At 37.8% G+C, this 21,072-nt stretch overlaps 1 protein-coding gene across 1 annotated transcript in view; it reads left to right on the top strand.

The window, feature by feature from the left end:
• The window catches only part of LOC108776711 (uncharacterized), a 39,380-nt gene extending 22,324 nt beyond the window's left edge, over positions 1 to 17,056 (top strand). The window contains exons 3-13 of the mRNA XM_018543405.1: positions 2,662 to 2,950; positions 3,583 to 3,845; positions 5,771 to 5,923; positions 6,604 to 6,798; positions 7,603 to 7,991; positions 8,978 to 9,214; positions 12,056 to 12,235; positions 13,912 to 14,059; positions 14,852 to 15,118; positions 15,475 to 15,809; positions 16,717 to 17,056. Of these exons, the coding sequence (XP_018398907.1) occupies positions 2,662 to 2,950; positions 3,583 to 3,845; positions 5,771 to 5,923; positions 6,604 to 6,798; positions 7,603 to 7,991; positions 8,978 to 9,214; positions 12,056 to 12,235; positions 13,912 to 14,059; positions 14,852 to 15,118; positions 15,475 to 15,809; positions 16,717 to 17,056 (2,796 nt within the window). The remainder of the gene's footprint in view (positions 1 to 2,661; positions 2,951 to 3,582; positions 3,846 to 5,770; positions 5,924 to 6,603; positions 6,799 to 7,602; positions 7,992 to 8,977; positions 9,215 to 12,055; positions 12,236 to 13,911; positions 14,060 to 14,851; positions 15,119 to 15,474; positions 15,810 to 16,716) is intronic.
• Positions 17,057 to 21,072: the final 4,016 nt, after the last annotated feature.

Here is a 21,072-nt window from a genome sequence, read left to right as displayed (position 1 = left end):
GAAACGCGTTTCTCAAATTCTTCTCTCGGGAAAGTTTTAAATAAATTATGTAGCCAATCGCAAACCAATTACATTGGATAAAGAAAATTTTAATTCTCTTAGTCAGCAACGTGAAATTTTTGTCCTTTGTCCACAAGCTGAATGTTTAGTACAGATTTTTAGATTGCTTCTAACTATATAAATATCTGAAACAATTTTTACATACAAAATACCTTATAAAATATCGCTTAAACTAATCATCATTTTTACACGTACATAAAAAATAGAAGAAATAAAATATTTTTTAATGAAGAGAGAGAGAGTATATGTATCAGTGTTATTTATACATAAAGTAAAGATGGTCGTAAGTACATATTTGTATCATTTAATAAATATTGCAAAATATAAATGTTAAAAATGCCAAATATCACATCTTTTTCGATAAAAAAGACATTAAATAAAGTTTCTATAAATTTTTGAAATATAGAAGTTTTAGATTATATTTATTCATTTTTTTACAAATTTAAATTTATCTATCAGAATTCACAATAAAAAAATTGACTGTATCCAAAGTCCAACATTCTAGGCAGAGGGTTAATGGTTGATATAACCAGAACATTAACAATTTCGAAAAACGTCACTTTAACAAATTCATTTCTCGTATAGCAATGAAGGAAATTATTTTTGTTCGGCTCTCGCCGAGGAATTAAAGGAGGAATTTTTAATTCGGCCGCGCATTTTCCGACGATTACGTGAAACTGAAAAACGACCGTACACCGAGTTTCCGAGAGCGCGAAAACTTTGTCGAGTGCACAAAAACTCTGCTGCCTCCGGCTACCGAATTATTTGCGTAGCAATATTTGCTGGCTTTCTCATATCTGCATAGCGCAAGTCATGAGAACCCCTTGTACATGCCAGTGGTCTGCATGCAGATGTTTACTGGTCTCGTCAAAGAGGCCGCAACCGTGTTAAAAGTCACAATGATGCAAAACAAAATGTGCGGCAGCAAGGCAGAAACTGTGCGTCTGACAATACACTCAAGTCAACACGAATTCACAAGTTTCTGTTTATTCCACTGCCTGAATATCATTTATTTGAATCATGTATACGTGAATAACAGACTAATAAAGATACGGCTATGTGAAATTGGTCCCCCCACATTGCAAATCTAAAAATGACCATTACCATTCGTTTGGTGGTCGTTTGGTGGTGTTTGGTAGTCCATTCTGAACGTTTGGTAGTCAAAGATATAATGAGAAATGTCAAAAAAAGAAGAACGCGCGTGAAGTTAGCCCCTCCATATTTAAAACTCGGCTTTGCAGACTGCAAATGGAATAATGGCTGTAAGCATTCGTTTGGTGGTCGCTTACTGACGTTTGGTAGTCCATTCCGGACGTTTGGAAGTCTTTTCTTTTTTTGACATTTCTCATTATAACTTTGACTACCAAACGTCCGGAATGGACTACCAAACGTCAGTAAGCGACCACCAAACAAATGCTTACAGCCATTATTGCATTTGCATTCTGCAAAGCCGAGTTTTAAAAATGGGGGGGCTAACACACGCATGTATCCTTTTTTTTGATATTTCCGCCTATAATTTCGACTACCAATCATCGGGAATGGACTACCAAACGTCAGTAAGCGGCCACCAAACGAATGCTTACAGCCATTATTGCATTTGCATTCTGCAAAGCCGAGTTTTAGAAATGGGGGGGCTAACTTCACGCGCGTTCTTCTTTTTTTGACATTTCTCATTATATCTTTGACTACCAAACGTCCGGAATGGACTACCAAACACCACCAAAAGACCACCAAACGAATGGTCATGGTCATTTTCAGATTTGCAATAGTGGGGGGGCCAACTTCACATAGCCTAAAGATACTTAAGAAACAGTAATAAAAAATAGTATAAATAGATTGAGATTTAATTAATACTTACATAGTCTTAAAGTTTGTTTCGTTATTTATGTAAGACAATTGTAGACAATTTATGCATTGCACTCGTATAACAAATATTTCAAATCTTTATCACATCATCGACGTTCACGTCTGCAAACTGCTTTCTATCACTGTCAAAGTGGGACTCGCCGATGTTTTAATCGCACAGAGCGGACGGGCGGAATGAAAAACTGTACGGACTATCAATTGCTGACAGTTTGAGCAATGGTCGATGACGCCGATGCGAATTTATTTGCTTGGCATCGTGTAAAAAAGAAGCCTCTACAGTAACATCACTCATCCGTTTTACTTCCCCTTACGGAACTTAGTCGTTAAAGTTTTATGGAATACAAACAAAGAAATATTTAAAAAGTTTTAATTTAAAAAAATGGAAAATATTTAATAAAACACGATAAATAATGAAACCAAGTGCCATCTCTGCAGGAAGTTTCGCATATTACGATAGATTAAAATATGAAATTTTAGTAACCTTCTTTTAAGTTTTGCTCTCTTGCATTGCAAACTAACTTTTTTTATGATACCACTCAGAAATCCTATCTTTTAACTTAAGTAATAGGGCCATGACACACAGAAAAACTTTAGCAGTAAAAACGTAAGCAGTAGCAAATCCCAATATATTGATTTTCTTCCTTTCTATATTTTACTGCTTAAGTTTTTGGCGTCATGGAGCTTATTCATCGTTTGCTACGGCGACAAGTTTCATGTCATGTTTTTTGATTGCAGCTGACCTTCGATAGCTTTACTCTAGGCAAATTCGTATCGTTCACCGCAGCAGGATGTCCCGACGGGTCCCTGCAAATCTCAGAAGTGGAGCGTCCCGACGTCGGCGGTCTTTGGTGCGGCACGTCTTGGGGACCCGCGATCTACTACAGCGAAACACCCAGCGTCTCGATCATCCTCAAGCTGCTCAGGCTCAGCAAAGATCAGACGGGATTCAACTTCGACTTTAGAATGGCGTACAAGATGATCAAGAAGTCCGACGCGGTGGTGCGCTACGGAAATCCCTTCGTCGGTAGGTGATCAGTTTTCGATTACAGATTTCGAGCACGTTTATCGAAGCTTGGTCCGCGAACACGTTCGACATTTATCCTACAATAAATTTCGATAAGCTTCGTATACTCATTTGAATTGAAATCTGCAGTTTCGAAATATATGTTAGATATTTTCAATTCGCAACAAGCGCTGACTAAAATTTTACGAAACTTTTTATTTGTTGCGGTTTATTCTGTTTTACATATTATTATTGTTATTTTAAAATGCATATTATTAAAAATCGTAAATGTACATAGAAAGTATATATTATAGATTATTACATTATTTTTATTCTCTATAATGTTTCTATGTTATACAACAACGAATTATAATTATATGTTTATATTTGAGACTTTGTAAAATACATAAGTCTTTCGATTTTGAAGACTTTTACTTGTGACAGTTTTAATACACGTTTCAATTTAGCCGTACAATTCTCACCTTGATTGATTAATAACACTTGAAGATATTTCTCGAGTAAATACTTGAGGGATTGTTCGAAGTTTGTACCTGTCCTGTTCGCAAAATTGCACGGCGATTGAAATTGCGCGGACAAAGAATTTCCCGATATTTTCGCCGTCGATGATTAAAATTCCAATGTCACGTGGTCAGGAATAACGCAGGTCGTCGGGACGCCGGCGTCGACCGAGCGCACGTCCGCTGAGTACGCGAACACGTCGATGGCGATGCCGGTGCAAATGGTCGAGCAACACGTGCCGTCACCTACAAAACCAAGCTCCGAGCAGTTCTTAGGGGACCTAATATCCGGGACTTATTGCTCCCGTATATTCACCGACTGTGACCGGAAGAAGTGCAGATTGCAGTCGCCTAACTTTCCCGGTCTTTATCCCCGCAATCTCACCTGTTATTACGCGGTAAGGCTCACTTAAATTATTGTCATCTTTGGCAAAACGCGGTGCATTTTTATTCTACATTGTAATTTTATAAAGAAAACCATTATAAAATGATAATGATTGTATCAAATAATATTACATAATAATATCTAAAACAAGAAAGAAGACTTTATAGTAATTAAACCATATAAATGCAAAAATGAAGCTAATATAAGCCACAAGATATTATTATAATAAAGTAACAAACATATATTTTTGTGTCGGCTTATATTGGCTTGATTTTTACCATCATATGATTTATTATTAATAACGTTAATATTACAAAGAATTTATGTCGTTAACGCTTTCGAGTTTCATAGAATTTTTAAAAATAATGTGCATTCTTAGTAACAATATGCAAAAAATTGGCTGCTCATTAGAGAAACGCTTTCGCCATGTCGGATGTATCGTTAGCGTAATGTATCATCGTCCGAATTAATTTGCTCGTTGTCGAGCAGATGCGCGGCAGTGATATACGATCGACATAGTCAGACGGGGAGCCTCTCCCTAGAGCCTTGACACGGCTCATATTTCTGTTTCAAGCAGACACACCTGCGGCGGAAGTCGTAAAAATGACTCCCTTCCTCTCGTACGCGGTTAACAAATTTTCGGACGGTCTCTTTCCTGTGACTATTATTTTCTCTTAGCATCTCGCGGCACCGCGCAGGTCGGCCGCCCCTCCCTCGTCACGTAAATCAACGCGAACGACGAATTTTTGGTCGGTATAATTTTTTTTGCACGGTGGAAGATTCAAAATTGGTCAGTAGCCAAGCACAAAGTTGCTAAACGTGAGCAAAACAGACTGGCGATGTTTTTACAAGAAATTGGAAAGGCGCCACCAAACTTTGTTTTTATCGTAAATTTAATTAAAAAGAATAGAAGAAATTTAAAATTCTTTCTCTTCCATTTTATTATTCTCTTTCAGTTTTATTCCTTTCCTTTTATTCTCTTCTCGCTTCTCTACTAGTGCTGGTAAATCATTTTATTTCATACGAAAGCTGTGTAATTTATCATAAAGTAAGGATCACCGATAAATATCAACATTCTTGATATATTATTGGGAATGGATATATCGCGAAACTAATCAATTTTCTATTCAGTCATTCCGGAGGATTCTCGATAGGCGAAAGTCGATACGTGAAGATTCTGATAGAATTTACGGCCTTCGTTTCAATGCTGGAGATGGTCATTTATTCTTAACGTGTACATACAACCAGACAGACAGACAGACACTCGTGGGACTTGCACTAGATAGACTTCGATTACGAGAGGAAGTAATCTTCATCGGTGTATTTCTACCGAAAGTTTATCTTATTTAAGAACTCTGATACAACTGTTCTATATCGCACACTAACTGAGTACGGTAGAGTTACCGATATCTAGAAAAAGATCAAATTTAAAATTTATCTTTATGTTATACTTATAAATATATATAATTTGTTTTAATAAAGCGCATTTTTAACTGTTTTATTCTAATTGTAAAAAAAAGTTATTATGACTTACATTTTTCAAAAAAGAATAATATAAAACATTAATTCAGCATCTCATTACTAACACTTTGTAAAGAATCCATTAAATCTATTTAATTTTTAAAATATATAATTTTTTTAATAAAGAAACAAAGACAATTTTTAAAAAATAGAAATCTATATTTTGTGTATGAAAAATGGAATGATAAAAAGAATTATAAAATTGACGCTAATATTCGGTGTAAAGTCTCACAACACTTACATTTACATTTATATTTGAATTTCAGCGATGTCGCTGAAGGAATATAAATGAAATCATGCTGCGCTGTGCATAAATGCAACACACGAGATGCATTTAAAGATTACGATAAGAAATTCTATGCGACAAGAATTGAAATTTCGTATAGATACGAATAGACTGATTCATATTTCGTATAGGTGAGACAACACGAGGTGCCGGCGGGCAAGCATGCTTTAATACACGTAAAACAGCCCCGGGGCCAATTGGTAGCTGTAAGAGCGCGACCAGCAACTCAGGCCGAGGCGCCACCCCGGGAACTGCGTCTCTGGCAAGATTGCGACGTCGTTCAGGTACGTAAAGCCACCGCGAAAATTGGATTAGCTGTTATAAATTCGAGACGGAGACAGAGAAAGAGAAAACACCCCGGCCGTAACGCTGGGCAACGTGACCAGTATACCAAGCAGCCGCGCTACTTTTGCATAGTGATCTCCCGCCAGAGAAAGAAACTTTCAGTTTTGCATTCTTTGTCGCCGCCGGAAAAACCACGAGAATGCGAGGTACTTTCGTCACCGATAGACGGGATCGAGTGCAATCGCGAATCAAAGAATTAAATGCAGCCACACAAGTTTAACTAAGCACCCCTGCGGTGATTTTATTCCGAGTGAGGGTTCTGCAAGGCTTCCTGCCCGTTTTTTTTTAAATACCTTATAGTTTACTATGCCTTCCGAAATTACAAAGCTTTTTTTTTATTAATATTGTTAACATACATCGTTAAATTTTTTTTCCAATCGTGTAATCCTAAAATATAATATTTAACGATTAACGGAATAATTTTTTAACGTTGAATATAATTTGATAAAAACACGTTCACTATTTCTGTAATAATTTAATATGAAATTAAATATTGTTATGAAAATTAGGATCGATCTTCATGGTAATCTTCATAGTTGGAAACTTGGTCTAAATACGAAAGTTTATCATTGAATTATGCTTATCTATTCCTTCGAGATAGAGAAATTTGTCTTTATAGGACTACGTAACAGTGTATGACGGATACACCACCAGGGAGCCCGTGATCCTAAAATTTTGTGGCGGTGGGGAGCCGGTGCCGGAGGCCATCAGCAGCGGTCCGGAAATCCTTGTGGAGTTTACTACCTCTCCTTATGGCACCTTCTTACATCCAACGCCGCCCCATTCCCTACATGGGTTTCAATTAGAAGTGCAAGTACGTGAGCAAGCTCTCTCCATAAATTGCATAATGGCCGCCTTAATTAATGTCTAACGTGTCCGTTCCTACTTAATCACCTACAAAATTCAATGCTTTTGGTGTGTAAACGTAACATACTTTAGCTTCGGAGAAACAGAGAATTTTATAAAGTAAATCGCGTCTCGTGTGAAAACTTTTTGATACCTAATACTACTATTTAATCGATTGCAGATAATTTGTACTATTATTCAATCGATTACACTGATTGGCAAAATTTCACACTTTTTATGTTAAATTAAACTAATAGGATATTTTTTTAGTATTTTTGTTAGCTGATTTCACAAATCTGTTTCCTAACTTTGTAAGGAGAGCAAAGTTTTTAAGTATTATATAACATGCATTAAAAATTTCCTCTGCTTATATTCTTTACTTAGATATAAATATAGCCTATCCGCAATGTCAATATAGGATTTTGATAGGCTAATACAACCAAAGATTGAAATCTAATTATTTTTACCGTATTATCGAAAATAAAAAATCGTTTAGGTAAAACTCATTTTACCTCGTTAATCGCACATGAAATCTAACGGGCTCTGCTTTGTTGAAGCAGAAACAACAATATCACTGACATTTGTATTACTCTATATAAAATTTCCTAACGACACACTGCAGCGAATGCATTCACATCAGATAATAGAACTGCAAAACACGCGATCGCTCGAACAATTCGGACTCACCCCTCCGGCAAGGGAGGGTAAATTGACGACGCGAAGCCCGGCCCTATCGAGACTGCACGCAACGTGAACCCGCGTCGGCTTCCAGGTCACGTTTGTGGACTCTGAATCACCAACCTATGCCAAGAATAAGCGTTGCGAATTCTGGCTGAGGGGCACCGGTGGCGGTATTCTGGCGTCGCCACGTCACTCACTGCCAAGAAACAGCACCTGCCTGTATCATCTTCGTGGAGCCGGTCCCACCTTACCGAGTCCGACGCCACCGCGCCCGCTACCGAAGTTCCCAGAGCAGAGACCCGGCACAGTCTGGAGAAGACCGGCTCCAAGACCACCGCAGCCGCAATTCCGCGTCTGGTTATCTATCCTTAAATTCCACGTAGGCACCAGTCTGTCTAGCACCGACGAGGATTGCTCGACGACGCTGATGGTCTGGGATGGCGAGATGATGCCGTTGTCAGAATGCAACGATGTTGCCTGGTAAATGATAACAAATTGATCAGTAATTCGAGGAGCTTTGATTTGGCTATTATTTCAGAGAAACATTTCTTGTTTTATTTGACGTTAAGAGAATTACTGTCTTGATCTATTCCACTTTCAGATTGATTACTGTTTATATCGTCTTCTTTTATTGCACTGTAGGACAGAATTTAACTTCTCTTTTACCACACGTGTGTAAATATAAGTGATTTCAGATGTATTTGGTTGTTAAACACGAATCCATTTGCAAAAGTTGGCTGTCACGTCAATTTTGAGAAAAAAGGCATCGAAAAGGCAAAATCAATTATTTTGAGAGTTTTGAAGATGCTGTTGAAAAAATCAATTTCTGGCTTTAAAGTGCATTTCGATTCATTTTGGTACAATTTTTTGTTTCCGAGATATAACAATTTAAAAGTAATTCTTTTTCCATGTAACGAACTACCCAACAAAATTATATCTTTTTTTTGCAACACGAGCGTGACCAGTTATTTTCGTTTATTAAATATGAATCCGTTAAAAATAAAAATTGACAAAAATGTCTTAACGCGTTAGAAAGACAAAATTTGATCGAAATTCTAAACGAATCAAAGAGCGTTTTTTTTTTTTTTTGTAAATTATTTGTAAAGTTAACAATCATCTCATAATTTTGAGAAAAATGATGCCAGAAAAAAGAATAGTCACGTTTTTTATCCTTTTGATGCGATTTTTTTCAAAATTGCAACGTAACAACTAATTTTTGTCAATGGATTCATGTTTAACAGACAAAAATATAATACGTTGAAAATGACCATTCACACTAGTATTGCAAAATGATGTTCCACAAAGTTTTTAAATTCCTCGTTAATTTTATTGTGACATACGTTTTCTTTTTTCTTTTTAATTCATTTATTAATGATTAATATTAATTTGCTTAATCCTTGGTGATTTTCTCAATTACCAACGTTCAGTATTTGTGAAAAGAACTGCAGATTCAACATTTGTTTCAGTGAAAAAGAACGTCAACGTTACGCTGAAAGAATGGGCGATCCAATTCAACCCGTTCTTGCGCGTCCCTCGAGCAATACCACATTGTTAGCGCGATATTGTAAGGACAAAGTACCAAAGACTTGCGATCATGCTATTCTACAGAACACCAGTCGTCCGTGTTCTTTGGTAGAAAGTTTTGTCTCCTCTGGCAGCAGTTTAACTATAGAGATGCGCATGATCGAGTCGACAGCACTCAGGTAAGTGTTTTTATTTGTTTTAAGATGCTTTTTAGCATCATTATTAAATTGACGATTAATGTAATTTGTAATAATATTTCCAACTTTAATTTATAATTGCTTTTTAAGTCTGACAAACCAAATCAGCAAGCAGTTTATAGAACTAAAAAATATATTTATGCAAAACTTATATTTGAATATTAAGTACCGCGAAAGATTTCTCATTCGACCAAATATAAAATTCTTTCTCTTATTTGTATTATTTATTTATCAGTGTATCTTCTATTTATTATTTTTAATTTTTATTGCAATATTCCATAACGTTTTTTCATGGTTGCTTAAACAAAGTGTCTTTTAGTATATGTATCATATTTTATTATAAATAATTAATTATCAAAAAAATTCTAATATTCTTAATATTAAAAGTAAAATTAATGTTCGAATTTAAGTATCACTTATATTCTAATTTAGTCGCAGATCCACTAGTCTACTTAAAACTTTTAATACATGTTTGCAAAGTTATATAATTTTCACAGCTTATTCCTTAATTAATTATACTTAGAAATTTAAACGAACAAATGAGAAATATCAATACGTTATAAGTATTAGTCGTAGAATTATTTTTTAACAGCCATTTATTTAACTATTACTTAAGTACTTATTTTCAAAAAATAATTTGGAGAAAAAGTAACAAAAATTGAAAAGCGCACCCATGTGAATTTAACTGCAAATCTCTAAAAAGTTCAAAAGCTCAAAAAATATCCAAGGCCCGATTGCATCAACGTTATCTTGATTTTTATCAAGACTTAAAACTCCCTCTGTCTCTGTCTTTCGGCTTTAAAACAAGATAGATAGAATTTTAAATCCCACTTAAAGTCGAAGTAACGTTGGTGCACAACTGGGCCTTAAATGTTCTTTGATGTTTCTCTGTTTTAATCAAGAATAAATTGATCAAGTAATGGAATTTTAATGGAGATTTCTGAAAATCTTGAGCGGACATGTCGGCGATTTGTATCGGTAAATGGTAAAACGTTTAAGAAGCAGTGCTCCAACCTGTACTTGTAATCTCATGTTTCATTCGATTCGCTTACAACACTGCCGGATCGAACCACCGGAGCGTTACAAGCGAAGTATGCGGAAACGTTTTATAGAAATACGACGCGCAATATCTGCCACGGTAGCACGTTTCATTCGCCGTCGCGTGATGCTACTTTCTCACTCCCTCTCTCTCTCTCTCTCTCTTGCTCTTCTCTGTTACCTACAATATAGATTATTCATGAGGGATTCTCTCCCTTTTCCCGTCCTTTCCCTCGCCCTGGAAGGATAGCGGAATTCAGAGGAATGCCGAGACACGCGGCGACGGTGGCTTCCACATCCCATTTGCTTAATTTTATACGCAGCTCTTTCCACATCTTTCCATCTTTTTTTTACTCCTTCTTCTCCTCTTCTCATCTGTGCGAAAGGTGTTACATTTATCTCTTGATTCGTTGCTCCGCAAATATAAAAATTATTTAAATGAACTCGCGTGTCGCGCATGAGAAAATGTGAATTTTAATAACACGAAGAAGCAGATTTCATGAAAAATTTCAGGTGCGCTCGTATTTGCTATATGTACCAGTAATTTGTCCTACGTGCACTACATCGCGCTGCGCGTTGTATCCATTCATGGATGTTAATCTAAATGTAATGAAATAGCACGCTTTGTATGCTTCATTGAAAGCTTTTGCAGATAATTAATTTACAAATAAAGGAGAGGCAAAAGTGCTGACGGTCTAAAAGCCGATTGAATATTAACGAAATTGCTATTAAAAATGAGATTAAAAGCGCAATATTCGCGCGTGTACACATCGTAAAAATGTTCATCTCTGTTGAATGGTAATTAAATCGCGATTACATCGGTCTTTGTGGCGTTAATCGGGATATTCGCACCACTCCCTGTTGTTTTCCGTCGTGCTCGCGCACGATAATTCCGACGATCCTTCAACGCGAACAAAGATTCAGATCGGCGTTTGCCGATGAATAATTGAGAGTTGGTTTTTCCATGGTGGCGTGTGCCTGTCGGTGACACACTCCGATTCACATTTTGCACGCGTTACATCCGTTTATCATGCCATGTCTAACGAGAGTATCTGCATGTCATCGTCCTCTTCCCTTTCTAAGTCTTTTTTCCCCTCTCGCACGTGTCTATCGATGTGTGGATATGGCGTGTTCGGGCGTGATAGCCGACGGTGAGTGACGTGCAATGCGGATGCATCGCACGGTCTAGTTAATCCTTTCCGCGCGAGGTAAAGCCTACCGGCGCTTTATAATAAGCTCGAGCCGGTTTAATAACATCCCCGCAACCGTCGTCGGTGCAACGTCTCTCTTCAAGGCCCGCCGCCTTTCACAATCCGCTGGGGTTCGTCGATCTTCATCAGTGCACCGAACCCGCTCCGGACACCGCCGCCTATTAACCCTTTCTCGCGCGCTATTATTGTCACGTTAATACATATACATTCCCCCGCATGAGGTTTATTACCATTCCCGAGTTTAATTCGTCATTCGACAACGTTGGAGACGTCGCGTTATTATTACGATAATGAAGATTTATTGATTATAAAATCCTTCTCTTATTTATCTCTTTGTTTCGCGAATTGATGTTATAAATACATAGAAATAAAATAAATACATGGACGTAGCCAAAAGTAGAAGCAAAAGAGTGTGGCCTAAATCTCGAAGAATAAAAATAATTACAGAAATATTACACATTTACGGATTACGCTTAATGAGAGAGTATCACACAATAAACTAATTTTTAATAAAAGAAAATTCTAGATGAAATAATTTTAACATAAATTAGTTTCATACGATTTTTTTTTCCAGACCTGTGAACTTTCGCGCTCTGTATGAATTCGTCGATCTTCACCAGGATGGCGATCCTTACGGCAGCGGTCCGTGTTCCCGCATTTTCTATAGTCGGACTCGAGACCATTATTCAGATCGTAAATTCCAAGGACCGCGCGACATATTCTTATACGGTCGTGGAGGATCGAAGAACATTAGGTAAGAGCTGCCGTATTTGCTGTTGTAATAGCAAATTAGAGATGTCTTCAAGTAAGGAGAGATATTCCCTTGAATTTGTTTACCGAAAATATGCATTGTACAAGAATTTCATCGATTAATTTTGGTAATTACCAAGTACGTGGATCTCGTGTCTTGAAATGTATTATGAAATTTATGGGTAATATGATCGTGTAATAGCTTTTTTTTATTGATACGATATCGTTTATCTGTGATTAATTTATTCGCCGATACAGCGTTATACTGACAGTTAGATATTTATCGTCTACGATAGAATCGTATTGGATCGGTTCGGAATACCGTCATGAAAGCTAACGCAACGATATAATGACGCCATTACAATATCGTCAGCTCGTTATCATTCGTCAAAGTGGCAGCCTATTATTAACAGGTCTACTATTAACAGACCGCATTGTGTCGTAGATCGGTTTGTCGTAAAATATACTTCCATATATCTTCTTTTTACGATCGACGACTGGCATATTGCGAAACTGAAGATAAGATTAAAAACGCAAATGCCACACGCTAAATGACGATTAGAAACATACATAATGTGCACTAATCAAAAGGCTATAAGTTTTATCACGTGTTATCTAGTACTCTCGTTATAAAAGAATTACGTATATTGATGATTAAGATGTAAGTTTTTATTTACGAATATCAAATCGATATTATGGAGTATTATCATAATTAAAGGACTTTATAGATATCTGATACTTTTTCTTACATTTGAGGATATAAAAGATGTGTGAGATGCAATTTACAATTCTATTTCTGGCGAATCGCCCTGTGTTTCCAATAATAAGCTTGTCGCAATCTACGTCGAATTATTTTTCAAATCTTGAAATCTCGTGAAATTTTTATTGTACCTCGTTCAAATGCATCTGACCGAGATGTGTAGTGAGGTACGGAGCAGGTACCTACGGAACAAATATATTACGCCCCGTCTTTGACGGTAAAGCCGCGCGATCTTTTATTACTATTCGCAGGATCGAATCTTCCACAATCTCGATAAAATATCAGTTAAACTGCGGCTTTACGACAATCGTAAAATGAACTTCACGCCGTGAAAACGAAATTTTCTTGCTAGCAAATCAAAATTTCTATTACATCGGTATCATACACACAGCTACATTTTTATCTTACTATTTTCTTACGTAATGCTTTAGAAATGCGGTAAATATCGATGTGTCTGCATTTAGAAATCGGCTATTATATACTACAGAATATAAATTTACAACTAAGTTTTCTAAACTGAAGTTTTATTCATATAAATTTATTCACTGAGCTATTAAATCACTTCTATGTGTGTTAGGAGACACTAAAATCGATTTTATTTGATCTTTTTAATACTGCTATTTGCATTTGCCAAGAAATTCATTTCCAATCCAAGTAATGAAAAGCAGGAATGTTCTCTGGCAAGATAATCCAACCCCGATATCCTAAAAGAGACCAGAAACACGGTAATGGTGGTTGTACGTTGCCATGATCCACCCCTAGAATCACTTTGGTCGCTTTCCGATTAACGAGCGTCCAACCTTCGACGCTCCTCGTAATCTTCCTGCAGTATCGATCACTGAACCGGCTCCTTTGCCTGGCTGGTGAGGCATGTAGATTCGATTAAATACTGAAAGTGCAGGCCAGAACTGGTTTTGCAGCTGCGTGTACCGCTTCGAAGGAGAACACGACGAGGTGGTGAAGCTGAGGTTCAACAAGCTTCTCAATGGGAATCGCACCTGCCGCAGCGTTGGTAACTCCGATTTCAATAGGCTGCTTTGCGTTGACTCAGAGAACTTCTCAGTTAAGGTGCGTAATTGAAACTTCTAGTAATTGCAATTAGTCCCATGCCAAAGCTGTTATACAATCTCTCGCGCGAAAATTAAATTTTACCATCGATATATCATAAAATTATTAACTTGTTTGGATCTGTTGCGTATACAGTTTTGTACACGTTTGACATTACTTCAACTTGAACCAACAAAATTTGAGAACTTATATTAAAGAAGAGGAATTGCTATATAGAACATTTTAAACAATAGTTTTCTATGAGTTACGAATTGTCTTGGAACGAATTATCTTGGAAAGTCCAAGTTGGAAAGTTATCAGCGATAAACTTGGAGATACAATAGAAGTTACATAGAAGTACTAACAGGTGGCTTTGATCGAGTAATTAACGGTGGCTTTGCGATAGCAAGTATCAGCAATCTCCGAATCCAAACATGGTAAACCGGAGTAAACAGACAGGCTTTAAAGTTTCTAAGTAGTCAATACCGACATGAATCAGACTCGGGCGTGTGCCACGCTTTGTCTTATTAACTCGATATTTAATAATGTAGATAGATGGAGTACGGATATTAGAATCGCAATTCAACGAAACGATTTATCAATACGAGACTTTATTTTTACGAGTTGTAGTCTAAAGTATTTTTATTTAATAATTGCCAAGCACTTTTCAAAAATAGTAGCGAGATAATAACATTTATCTGAAATAGTTTCTTCAACAATGAAATATTGACATATTGATCAAAAAGTAATAAATTATGACTATTTCGAGAGGCGAAAGACGGTCAGAAACATCTGTCTACTGTCTGTTTACAGGTGCTTGATTTACCCTGGCCAAACGCGCCGCCCATCCAGCGGGATTGTCTCTGTTCGAATCGATCGTTACCCATCAATATCAAATCTACCTCTAATATCGCCGAGGTACATTTCACCGTTCGATCTATGGACGCCTTGGATGATTACAACAATCTCTTCTTCGAGGGCACCTGGGACTTCGTCAAGACGATGCCTTGCATGCAGAAACGTAGAGTCAGAGGGCCGTCCGGTAAAATTAAATACACGCCACCAATCGACGATGACGAGGTAAACGAGATAAACGTTAATATGTTATTTAAATTAATTTTTATTTATTAACCTTAAAACATTATTTTAAAAAAGAGATAAAATTATGCTGGGAAATCTATTTTCTCAATACATGATAAAAGAATTTTAAATAAATGTGTAACATCGTTTAGTTTCAGACTATGCTTAAAAGTTTTATAACATAAATAATCATATAATTTTAAAATCGTATTTTGAAAATACGATTTCAGTTTTTTAAAACGTCGAAACAAAATAATGAATAAGAAACACTTTAATTATAGTTTGAACAGTTAACTGTGCAAGTATATATAATATATTATGTCTTATCTCTCAATGCTTTTCTGTATCCTTGACAGAAAAATTGCGAAAACCAGCCGTGGCTAATTGACCCGGGTCCGGGACAATATTTATACGTGAAAATGGATGGAATAATTATATCGAATAGCACGAAGTGCGCGACCAAGAATCGCATAATCGTATACACAGGCAAAGCGATACACGTGTCGGTATGCCCGAAACCACTTGCTGACTCGAGTCATCATGTGGTGGAGGTGTTTAGCGACGGTTGGGCTGTCAGTAGCAACGCGATGATCCTCGCGCCGGGACAGGATCCAATCAGGACTATCGCCGTGGAATTTATTGTGAAAGAACCAGCTTCCTACACTGTGACATGGCTCGAGCTCACCAGAAGGTAATAATAAAATTTCTATAGATGGAATATCGGAGAATGGAAGAGTAAAATAAAGAATCTGGTATATCTATATGGATCGCGGGTATTATGTCAATTACGAATATTATTGGAAGTGAACAAAGCTGATAGTGAGCACTTCTGATAGCGAGCACGACAAAGACCGTACCTAATTAATAGAGTCTTTATAAACGCGACCTCCTCTGTAAAAGGAGAAAAAAAAAAAAAAAGAACCCTTCATTAAACTTCGCCGTAATTTATCTATAACTTTCGCAATCTCTTGCGCAGAATAATTAATCTCGTAGAAACGAAGATTGTCTTAATAGATTTGCACGGTGTATCTGCATCTCTGCCAGAAAGTTGCAAAAGGTCTCTTGCTAACTCACTGTATACAAAATGTATAGCTAAAGTTTTACAACGTTTTAGTTCGCTATAAATGTTCTTGATAATTGATAATTCAAAACTCTCCGAGGAAAAATATACAATGAAGTGATATTAAAAGTTTTGCGAAGCATTATACGAGTACAAACTATATTCGGAATAAAGATAAGTGAAAATTAAGATGTGTTGCTAAAGAATAATATGTTGACAACAATAATGACGTTTAATTGCAATTTTACTGTTTTTGTTATAATAAATCGATTTGAGTTTGCCCGGAGACTTCATGCGCTTTTTGACTTACGTCATCATAGAGCATCAGAACCGCGCGTGGAAGTACAGTATCGTGATAGTACGACCGTTTAAGCGCCACTCGAATGTTTCTCTGGAAAATACCTTAATTAATATCCGACGACCGATCTGTCCTCGATTAAGCGGAAGCGGGAATTCGCGCGACGGTGGAAATCATTATTGTATGTCGTTACGCAGTGCGAAACAATACAACTCTATCGATCCTCCGTTTGACCCGCAGACCGTCGGTGACGTCAACGGCGGGTCTACAAATGTCGCGGGACTGTGAGCAACGGTGCCCGGAGCTGGACGCCTGTATAAATGCCTCGCTATGGTGCGACGGGGTGTCCCATTGTCCGTCCGGCTACGACGAGGCCCTGACGCATTGCTCCGTGCTGCTGCAGCTGCCGCCGTTGCAACTGGCCCTGGGCGCGCTCTTTGTAATCACCGTCCTCGGTGTCATTTGCTTCATCGTCTGGCGGGCCTGCCGACGGCGCGGTCGCCGCTCGATATCCCAGCACCGTCTGAAGAGCATCTCCTCCGAGACGGCGATAATCGACGGCAAGGAAGTGATATGCTGACACAGCGACAGTTCTGTGCGTTACGTCGAGGTCGACCGGGTCACCACTGTGTGACGATCGCCGTCGTCCACGTCGTCGTCGGTACGAGTTCCGACGGTCCTCTACAGATCAGCGGTCAGACTCTGCTCGGCTTTATTCTCCTGAAGGAGTCGCTGGGCCGGCCGCCACCGGAGGATCCGCGGAACTACCTCCGCGTAACGCGCAGAACTGTCGTGTGCGAGAGATTTGGGACGTTAGATGGAAAAACCGGAGCTCATCTATATAATGATCAGAAAAACGCGTTCGATGCTCGATGACTCGGGCGAGTGGGAGAACGCTTCTTCTTTTTTTTTTTTTTTTTTTTTTTTACCGAACGCATATGCTTTCGTTCCCGGTCGGTTGTTCTTGGGAGGTAGGTCTCGTTTTAAATTCAGGGAATAATGACGAGTGAGTTGATGGAAAGTCGGGCGATCTGATTACAGGGGACGTCGTGAATTGTAAAGCAGCGACTGGGACGTGCTTAGGATTATAAGTTTGGTGATGACTACGTCTCGCAGCACAAAACAGTGCGAAGTCAAACGTGTAACGGCGGATTAATCCGGCGATGTGTGATGCAACGTTTATGACGTATAACTTTTCATTGGTCAGTACGTCACACAGTCGTCTGCATCTATTTTTTTAAGTAAATTTCTAACGATATACTGCCAGTCGAATCTTCTCATTTTAAAAGACTGAATCGTTTTATAATAAATAAACAAATTTTAACGTATCTGAGATACTTGTTTTCGATTGTCAATTTTTAGCAGACGCGCGATCGAGTTCTCTGTCGAAGCCTCGATCCATCTTCGCAGACATCGAAATAATCACTGCCGCGATAACCGGCGGGTTCCGGAAGTTCTCGAGTTCTGATACTTTCGTTATCTTCGCGTGCAAGATCTTATTATTCTCGCACGAAGCATTATTACTTCTCGAAGTACCGTTACACGTCCCATCCCGGATCCACGAGAAAGTTTTAATGATTCCCCGTCGAGCTGCCCGAAAATCATCTAAAATAAGGAGGAAAAAAGTTAAAAAGAAAGAGAGAAAATCGCGTAATGTAGGTCGCAGAGAAACTAAAGTGGAACTACTTTAACGAGGACAATAAGTAATAAAATCCTAGTAGTATGTCGCTATTACGATAGAATGGCTTAGTGACGATCGAACGACGCTGCGCCTTGATTGAACTTCGACGATTAGCGCAGCTGAATGATTATACATGTAGTATGGGATTGCCACATTTTGACGCAATGCCGAGAACGCTATAAAGTAAATGATGTGACGGGGGAGGCTTAGCAGATCGATAATGCGTTGTTAGCGAATTATAGCAAGTTTCATAAGCCAGTTTCATCAACATCGCGTTGACCTCAACCGCGTTTTAACGGTTAAGTTCGATGTAATTCTGATTCTATTAAAGACGATAATTATTAACAGATGTTGATGAAACTGGCCTAGTATATATTACCTCTCGTTTACATTAACATCACTTAGAAGATAAAATCGTCTTACATATAGAGCCACTTTTTTCCAATTAACAAATATACAAAGTATTTATATTTGATATTACACAACATGTTTCGCGAACGTTATCGAAATAACGCTCGAGGGATCGTAGCAGAACGAATTTTCGCATCGACGACGTTAATTTGCCAAGGCGCCACGTCGGTCCGATTGACACGTCTCGTTTAAAAAAAACACCTCGTTCGGAAATCCGAGACATCGAGCGTCGCGCGCAACGTGTTAGTACTAAAAACGTTAGGTCTCCTTGGGAATAAGAGTAGACAAGCAATTTTAGAGCCGAGGCGAACTTCTCCTGTCTCGTCTCCATACTTTTCTTTCCTTTTGGTCGCGCGTGACATACTCACACGACATTGTCTGTAAAAAATAGATAATTCAGAATGGTTGTCGCGCACGTCGCGCGTCAAATCGTCACAACGTTACTAGATAAATCAAGACGTCGATCGAGAGAGGTGTTAAATATTTATCGCAATTTGACGTACCATATTGCGGCCGTGGTGACGCAAAAAAAAAAAAACTTCAACCGTTACCACTTATCGTTTACTGCCAAAAGTAGTCGATTATACCTCGCCGACAGCGAATAAAAGTTTCGAATATTGCATTTACATGTGCGTTGCATATAAATGTATTATACAGTTATATGTGTTCGGTATTATTCATAGAATCCGATCAGTTTTTATAAATCGTTTTATTGCGCTAACTGTTATTATTTCGTTAAAAGAAAACGCGGTAAAAAAAAATACCGAACACACGATACAGGAATTGCAAGGATTTCCTCCTTTTCGTATCATGGCCGCGGACTTCTTTCAGACGTCTGCATTGCGCTCAGGTTTCATTTCGACGTGAGCAAGTGCATGAAGTTGCAACTTAAACTACGAGTGCGATGGATGAAGTAATTCATGTGATGAAAAGGGAGAAAATTTTGCTCACCCTATTGGCCGAGCAAGCGAAGAAATCCTAATAAATTCTACGAGAGGGGAGCTCTAAGTTATCGATCAGAAATATATGTCCTGATTGTGAAAATGCAGCGTTATCGCAGCGAGCTCACGTTGAGACGCAGCCTCGGCCGACGAGGAAAAGTTTCAGCTAGAGATATACTGACCAAGTTTAAAGCGATAGCCGACTTTAGGCGACTTAATTATTCATTTTAGCGCCACCACCTCGGAGGGGGGTGGATAATATGTAGACTTCAGTAGCCTGAAATTATGTGATAATATATAAATGCTGTTTTCCTCGGAGCTGTGCTCCGACATTATTGTTACGCCGGGCGAACGGCGCCTACTCCGAAGGGCTGAACACCCGTGTCTAGAGATCCTCAAGTAAAAGATTGGACACACACACCGTTTAGACACTTTCTGATTAATCCGTCGTATTTTTCAGACTTTCGTTAAGATAGAATGAAACAGACGTGTTTTACAGGAAATTTGATTAATTCAAGTATAATGCATAATGATCGACCAATATACATAATGCACACCTGTTTTGGCCGACCAATATGCATTTGGTCTACCAATAAAGCAGGTATTATCTATATTGACCAACCGTTATGTATAAATCCTGAATTCATTATATTGCTCGTAATAAATGCGTAAAATAGAATGAGATTCATGAATTTTTCATTCTCTGTTAGAAATTTCTTAATGAATTTATCATGTAACGGAAGTTTGTGACTGTAAGCAGGTAATTGAAAAGTAATGAATGATTTACTTGAAAGTTACAGTAATCTCAAGTGTAATAAACGTGCATTTATTTTCACGTAAATGGACATAAAATTTTATGGAAAGTACATTATAAGATATATTAAATTTTATGTGCATGTACATAAATATATACTTTTCAGTTACAGATACATTAAATTTAAAAATGTAACGTCATGAAATTAAATTTAACTTGTGCAACTTTTAAAAGTATCGTACATTAAATTCTATAATATTTTTAAATGTCATAATCTGTCTCTTTCTTTCTTAAATAAATTCTAAAAAATATCAACATATAGTCAATGAATCGAACATACAGTGTCCAATTTCTTACTTGAAGATCTCTGTTCATGTCAACTTTTCGAGGGGCAATTTTCTTCCTCTCGCTATATTTTCAACGTAACGCGTTGCCGCAATGATAATAGCATTAGAGCGGAGCACGCGAAAGTTTAGCGAGATAGAGCAAAACGGGTAGCCGAATATGTGGCTTACCTCGAGGGCCACCTTAAGCACGCATGCGAGCACACCGACGTCACCGCCACGGCTTGTACACCTTGTTCATACTTGTACATAATCGATAATTTATCTATTTGTATCGAATAATGATGTGTGTACTTCCGCTCGCATGGTTCAACTGCCGAGTATATACATATACAATGTATTTTCGTTTTAATTATATTAAATCAACCCGCACTTTTCTTACAATTCTACGACTGCCATTATCATCCGAACGTTAAAGTTTAATCAGCGATTTCAGAGGCGACATTACGAGAGTCTACTTTATCT

This window comes from Cyphomyrmex costatus, unplaced genomic scaffold, assembly GCF_001594065.2.
Source record: "Cyphomyrmex costatus isolate MS0001 unplaced genomic scaffold, Ccosl1.0 scaffold374, whole genome shotgun sequence".
Lineage (NCBI taxonomy): Eukaryota > Metazoa > Arthropoda > Insecta > Hymenoptera > Formicidae > Cyphomyrmex > Cyphomyrmex costatus.
Note: the sequence above shows the minus strand (reverse complement) of the source record. Positions and strands in the feature narration are given on the sequence as shown.